This window comes from Carlito syrichta, unplaced genomic scaffold (assembly GCF_000164805.1).
Source record: "Carlito syrichta isolate Samal-C Ts95f unplaced genomic scaffold, Tarsius_syrichta-2.0.1 Scaffold306469, whole genome shotgun sequence".
NCBI classification, from domain to species: Eukaryota; Metazoa; Chordata; class Mammalia; order Primates; family Tarsiidae; genus Carlito; species Carlito syrichta.
The window spans coordinates 25,481-32,909 of record NW_007250565.1 but is presented as its reverse complement, the minus strand read 5'-3'; the positions used below and the strand labels follow the sequence as shown (position 1 = coordinate 32,909).

Sequence of the window (7,429 nt, the reverse complement as noted above, 5' to 3'; positions counted from 1 at the left end):
ATGACCGACATGAAAAGCCAGTGACTAACCGCCCCCCGATCCCCCCCCCACCCCGCCGTGTGTATTGTCTACAGATGGAAAGCAAAAGGGGACTCTGGTCAAGAGATTTTTTTTAATAACTTTTAGCCCCAAAATGGACCAGAAAGAACCATAAAGATATCTTATACGAGATCAGCACCCTTATTTCAAAAAGGAAACCGAGACCGAGAGAGGGCAGGTAACTTGAGGCCACCCAGCAAACCTGCAGCCAAATTAGGAAGAGATGGCAAGCCTGTGATTCACAGGCAGAGCGCTTTCTACCATTCCAGTTTGCCTTTTATCCATTCACATCTGTATCCTTTTACCTACTTAAAGCCATTTCTAAGTTGTGTATTCACAGCTGAGAATGCAAAGCTGGGATAGGTGGGTCCCAGGGCCAAGCCTCCTCTTGATTTCTCAGCAATGGTACAGCCAGCCTCACCGTGACAATCAAGACCCAAAGACCACCTCTCGTTACCTATGTTACTTATGCAGAGGTCACTGCCTTAAAATCACCGATGAAACTAGCGATGTCACCAAGTGGATCCAGTCTGAATAGTCAGGGCTAGGTCAGCAGTTTCCCCAGGTTCCATTCCCCCAACCCAGAACGCAAAGGCACAAGCCATCAGGGTTAATAAACAGCTTTATTTGCCTCGTACAGCATCAGTTTTCTTACATTCTCAATTAATTTGCCATTAAAGTGCTGAAAATTTTCTTAATCATGATAACATTTGTTAAAAGAAGTCAGAACTAATATCAGGAACATGGCAGCCATGAATAAAACATTTTTCTTACAAAACAGAATGGAAACCCCTCATGTTGAGCTGGTGGGGTTGGACGATTTGCAAACAGATTCTAATTCCCTCACCGTCAGCACCACACTGGCAGGACCATCACCCATGGGGGAAAAATCAACACTAGGAGCTCTAAAAACACCCACACTCCCTGACTGCCACTCCCCTACGCCATCTTTGGGTGTTTGCTGTTTGACTAGATCCAATCTTAGGAGAAAGGGCGATCCAGCCCCCTCTCGCAGCTCATTACCCCACCCTCCCTTGCTAACAAAAGCCCCAAAAGTCATTACAATGAAAAAGTGGGTTTCCGTTACCCCGAGACTAACAATGTTCAGTAAAAATGAGGATAATAAACACAAAAGCTTGCTTAGTAAACAGGAGCTCTCAGCGTTCAATGCAAAAACAAAAAAACTGAAATCTTAAGGCAAATACTGTTGATTCTGCACATGGGCTGGACGAATTTGGAACTCTTTACCTACGTGGATAGTTCCAGAGCCTAAAGGCAGTTTGGTTTTTCAGCTCTTGCCACCGGGGGAGGCAAGATCTTTGCATTATTGCTGAGGCTGTCGGCGTGTTTCTCTTTGGAGTTTATATACAAACACGCCCAGGGCTGATGTTCTATTTTATATATATATATATATAGTATGTACATACATTCAAAGGCCTGCTACTCTTTCTTGGTGGAAACTGCCAGCTCCACCTCCGGAAGCTGGATACCAACTTTAGTCCCACTGTCATTGCTAGAAGAGGAAGACAGTCGAGACTTCTTAGAGGCCAGGGACACTCCACTCCCCTGTAACTTGCCTGCCTCGTCATCACTTCCAGTCACCTCATAATGACCTTTGCTCTTTGACCCCAGTCCACCAAAGGTACCAAATTTCAGCTTCCCGTGTTTTCCTTTGGCTTTCCCACCTTCCAGCGACATTTCCCCACCCTCAAACTCCAAAGTCCCTGTGGGGGTGGAAGGTGCAGAGAGCTCCCTTTCATCACTGAATGAATTTGAGCGGTGCCGTGGCTTCTTACTTTTAAATAGGGAGAACTTGCCTTTGGGTGAAGAGGTTTCGGCCTCTGCCTCTCCTTCCAGAGAGCCCAGGCTGGCCTTCGAACTCTTCAGGTCACCTTTGGACCCAGAAATGGATGCTTCTGGTGAGCCCGTGATGCCACCTTTCCCTTTAGCTTTAGAAAAATTAAACTTGGGCATTTTGATTTTGGACTTTTTAAGCTTTACTTCAGACTCTTCCCACTCGCCTTCTCCAGCACCAGCCTGCACGTTGGCCTCCACTTTCGGGAAGTTAATATCCACCCCCACTTCTCTGCCAACCAGCTCACGGCCAGAGAAGGTAAATTTGGGGATCTTCATCTTGGGGAATGTTACTTTTCCAGATTCGCTTTCCAAGTGGACTTGAGGCCCCGACACACTTAGCCCAGGAGCTTGGAGTCCAATCTGACCTCCCTTCACACCTCCTTCCACCTTTGGTCCTGAGAAATGAAGGCCTCCAGCCAACTGAGACGAGTCCAAGTTGAGAGCAGAGGAGAACTGGGGTCCCTTCCACTCACCCCCGGAACCTTTGACACTCATATGCCCCTTGCCCAGGCTGACATCTGGGGCACTGACACCCCCTGAGACATCCACACCACCTTTGATTTTCGGGTCCTTCAAGCTGATGCCGAGATTTGACTCAGGAGATGCCATATTGAAGGAGGGCCCCTTCACGCTGATATCAGGAGCAGCCCCATGGAAACCTACTCCCGAACTTTTCAGCTCGCCCTTGATTTCAGGACCAGAAATCTGCCCTGTTGGGAGTTTCACATTCACGCCTGGCAGGTTCACATCACATCCAGAGGACTTAATTCCAGGCATTTGGAGGTTCCCTTGTAGGCCTTGAATGCTGAGGCCTGGAAGACCTCCTGTGACAGTGGGGCCTTTCATTTCACCAGTGGCCCCAAGGCTCCCTTTCACTTTTGGTCCTTCCAAGTTTAAGTTCACATCTGGTGCTGAGATCTGAGGCCCTTTCAAGTTCACATCCATGCCTGACCCCTTTAGTTCTCCAGCAACTTGTGGCCCCTTGATGTTAATGTCCAAGTCAGACCCTGGAGTGGAAATGCCAAACTGAGGAAGCTTCATTTTGGGAAGTTTAATTCCACCTTCAGATGCCTCCAAGCTTAGATCAGGAGCTCCTACGGATACTTTGGGGCATTTGATGTCACCAGAGACAGCCAGGTCTCCCTGCAGGCTTGGTCCCCTCAGTGTCACGTCTGGTGCTCCAACGTTAAGCGTTGTGGCATCAATCCCTGACACTTTCACGCCGTCTCCTCCAACCTGTACCTTTCCACTAACACCTTTGAGGTCGAGCTCTGGTGCATGTACCTTCATGCTGGGAACAGATGTATCCAGGTCTCCCTTTAAACTAGGTCCTTTCAAGCTCAGGTCAAGGTCAGGCCCAGAAACTTTTGGCATCGAGAGGTTCACTGAAGGCAAGTCTACTGCTGGCCCCTTTAGAGAGACATCAGGCCCTTCAAGTTTAACATCTGGTATGCTCAAGCCTCCTTCAAGAGAGGGAAGCTCAGCTCCCCCGCCCTCCATTTTTACACCAGGGACGCCAATCTTAGGCATCGAAAACTTGGGGAACTTGATCTTTGCTTCTGGACCTTGCAGATCTATGTCTGGTCCTTCCAGTCCCACACTGGGGACATCACCCTTTATCTTTGGTCCTTTCAAGTTCACGTTCACATCAGGGATGGAGACTTGAGGGGCAGAAATGCCAAAAGATGGTCCTTTGACTTTAGCATCCGGGACTTCAATGTTGACAGCAGGTGCATCTAAGTTGGCCTGCACTTTTGGACCTTTCAGGTCACCCTCTATTTTTGCCCCTGAAACATCCACACCTGGCATCTTGAACTTGGGAGCCTTCGCTTTGATGTCAGGACCTTCGACATGAATCTCTGGCGAAGAAATATCCAGATCAGGTGCCTGGAATTCACCCTCCATTTTGGGGCTAGGGAGGGGGGCCTCAGCTTTAAATTTAGGTGATTTGATATCAAATTCTACATCCGGGAAGTACATTTTTCCAAACATTGGCTTCTTGGTTTTGGGGGATTTTACGTCGACTTTGAGTGCAGCATCTGGCCCCGTGACATTGACATCTACATCAGGAGCCTTGAGGTGGGCGTCAATTTCACCGCCAGGAACATTCAAATCAAATCCCTGTTTTTTGGCCTTAATTTTAGGGCCACTCATATGAATTTTAGGCATTTTAAACTTACTTTTCTTGCCCTTGCCACCAACACTAATGTCAGGAGTCTCGAGGTTCAGCTCTGCCTCAGGAATAGTCACATCTAGTGATGGTGACTTGATGTCAGCTTTGGGGCTTCTTGTCCCAAATCCAAACTTCGGTTTCTTAAATTTGGGAATTTTAACATCTGGCCCTTCAATGTTAATATCTGGGCTCTCCATGTGCACATCTAAGCTTGGAGCTTCAACTTTGGGTCCCTTGAGGTCCACTTCGCCACCTTCTAATTTTGGCCCAGAAAGTCCAATTTTGGGTGCCTTCAGATGTAAATCAACATCAGGAGCAGTTATTTTAGGAGTAGATATATCCAGTGATGGCATCTTCAAAGTCGGGCTGCTGAGTTTGGCACCAGGGCCTTCGAAATCCAGACTCAGACCTTTAAGGTCTACTTCTGGGCCTTTCAAACCACCTTCAATCTTAGGGACAGACACATCAAAGTCTCCTTTTACTTTGGGTCCTTTCAAATCCAGGTCAACATCAGGCATAGAGATCTTTGGCGCTTTGATATTTATCTCAGGCATCTTGAACTTGGGGCCCTTCAACTTCGCATCTGGACCTTCAATATCCACATCTGGAACATCAATGTCCACCTTGGGTCCTGAGATGTCAATGTCGGCCTTGGGCAGGTTCACATCCACTTCTGGTCCCTCTCCTTTGAAGCCAGGCATGCTGAACTTGGGCATTTTCACCTTGGGCATCTTCAAGTGCCAGTCTGGGCCATGAACGTCTACATCTGGGGCATCAATGTCCACTTTGGGGCCTTTAATATCCACTTCAGGAACTTTGATGTCACCTTCCACCTTTGGCAGAGACACATCCATGTCACCCTTCACTTTGGGGCCTTTCAAATCCAGATCAACATCGGGCATGGAAATCTTCGGAGCCTTAATGTTTATCTCAGGCATCTTGAACTTGGGGCCCTTCAGTTTTGCATCTGGACCTTCGATATTCACATTTGGAACATCAATATCCACCTTGGGTCCTGAGACATCAATGTCGGCCTTGGGCAGGTTCACATCCACTTCTGGGCCCTCTCCTTTGAAGCCAGCCATGCTGAACTTGGGCATTTTCACCTTGGGCATCTTCAAGTGCCAGTCTGGGCCATGAACGTCCACATCTGGGGCATCAATGTCCACCTTAGGACCTTTAATGTCAACTTCAGGGTTCTTGAGATCACCCTCCACTTTTGGCAGAGAAACATCCACATCACCCTTCACTTTCGGGCCTTTCAAATTCAGGTCAACCTCAGGCATGGAGATTTTGGGTGCCTTGAGGTGTAGGTCAGGCATTTTAAACTTGGAGCCCTTCAGTTTTCCTTCTGGGCCATGAATGTCAATGTCAGGAGTGTCTATGTCCAGCTTGGGGCCTTTGACATCCACTTTAGGGCCTTTCAGATCTCCTTCTAGTTTAGGACTGGACATATCCAAATCTCCTTTTATCTTAGGTCCTTTCAAGTTCAAATCAATGTCACTCATGGAGATTTGTGGGGTTTTGAAATGAACATCAGGCATCTTAAATTTGGGACCTTTGAATTTCCCTTCAGGACCTTCTACGTCCACCTCTGGCCCTTTCAGATCTCCTTCCACCTTAGGTAAGGAAAGGTCCACATCACCCTTTACTTTGGGACCTTTCAGGTGCAAGTCAAAGTCAGGCATGGAGATCTTGGGGGTTTTGATGTTCATCTCAGGCATCTTAAATTTGGGCCCCTTCAGTTTTCCTTCTGGTCCTTCAATACTGACATCAGGAGTGTCAATGTCCACACTGGGGACCTTGAGATCACCTTCAACTTTGGGCAGAGAGATGTCCACATCACCCTTCACTTTGGGACCCTTCAAGTTAAAGTCAATGTCAGGCATGGAAATCTTGGGAGCTCTAATATTCATCTCAGGCATCTTGAACTTGGGGCTCCTCAATTTTGCATCTGGACCTTCGATATTGACATCAGGGGCATCAATGTCGACTTTGGGGCCAGAAATGTCAATGTCACCTTTAGGGAGCGTAACATCCACTTCTGGGCCCTCTCCTTTGAAGCCAGGCATGCTGAACTTGGGCATTTTCACCTTGGGCATCTTCAAGTGCCAGTCTGGGCCATGAACGTCCACATCAGGGGCATTGATGTCCACTTTGAAGTCCTTAATGTCAACTTCTGGGGCCTTTAAGTCACCTTCCACTTTAGGAAGATAAACATCCACGTCACCCTTTATTTTGGGACCTTTCAGGTGTAAATCAAAGTCAGGCATGGAGATCTTGGGGGCTTTGATGTTCATCTCAGGCATCTTGAACTTGGGGCTCTTCAACTTCGCATCTGGACCTTCAATATTCACATCTGGAACATCAATGTCCACCTTGGGACCTGAGATGTCAATGTCAGCCTTGGGCAGATTCACATCCACTTCTGGGCCCTCTCCTTTGAAGCCAGGCATGCTGAACTTGGGCATTTTCACCTTGGGCATCTTCAAGTGCCAGTCTGGGCCATGAACGTCCACATCTGGGGCATGGATGTCCATGCTGGGGCCCTTGATGTCAACTTCAGGGCCCTTGAGGTCACCTTCTATTTTAGGCAGAGAAACATCCATATCACCCTTCACTTTTGGACCTTTCAAATTCAGATCAACTTCAGGCATGGAGATTTTGGGTGCCCTGAGGTGGAGGTCAGGCATTTTAAACTTGGGGCCCTTCAGTTTCCCTTCTGGACCATGAATGTCAACATCAGGAGCGTCAATGCCCACTTTGGGTCCTGCGATATCAATGTCAGCTTTGGGCAAACTAACATCCATTTCTGGGCCCTCTCCTTTGAAGCCAGGCATGCTGAACTTGGGCATTTTCACCTTTGGCATCTTCAGGTGCCAGTCTGGGCCATGAACATCCACATCAGGGGCGTCAATGTCCACGTTGGGGCCTTTAATGTCAACTTCAGGGGCTTTTAGATCACCTTCCATCTTTGGCAGAGACAAATCCACATCTCCTTTTACCTTAGGACCTTTCAAGTGCAAATCAAAATCAGGCATAGAGATCTTGGGGGCTTTGATGTTCATCTCAGGCATCTTGAACTTGGGGCCCTTCAACTTCGCATCTGGACCTTCAATATCCACATCTGGAACATCAACGTCCACCTTGGGTCCTGAGATGTCAACGTCGGCCTTGGGTAGATTCACATCCACTTCTGGGCCCTCTCCTTTGAAGCCAGGCATGCTGAACTTGGGCATTTTTATCTTAGGCATCTTCAGGTGCCAGTCTGGGCCATGAACGTCCACATCTGGAGCATCGATGTCCACTTTGGGGCCTTTAATATCCACTTCAGGAACTTTGATGTCACCTTCCACCTTT

General features: G+C 48.0%; 1 protein-coding gene across 1 annotated transcript in view; it reads right to left on the bottom strand.

The window, feature by feature from the left end:
- Positions 1–643: 643 nt before the first annotated feature.
- The window catches only part of AHNAK (AHNAK nucleoprotein), a 20,151-nt gene continuing 13,365 nt past the window's right edge, over positions 644–7,429 (bottom strand). Inside the window, 1 exon segment of the mRNA XM_021714989.1 lies at positions 644–7,425. Coding sequence (XP_021570664.1) covers positions 1,480–7,425 — 5,946 coding nt within the window. The 3' untranslated portion in view covers positions 644–1,479.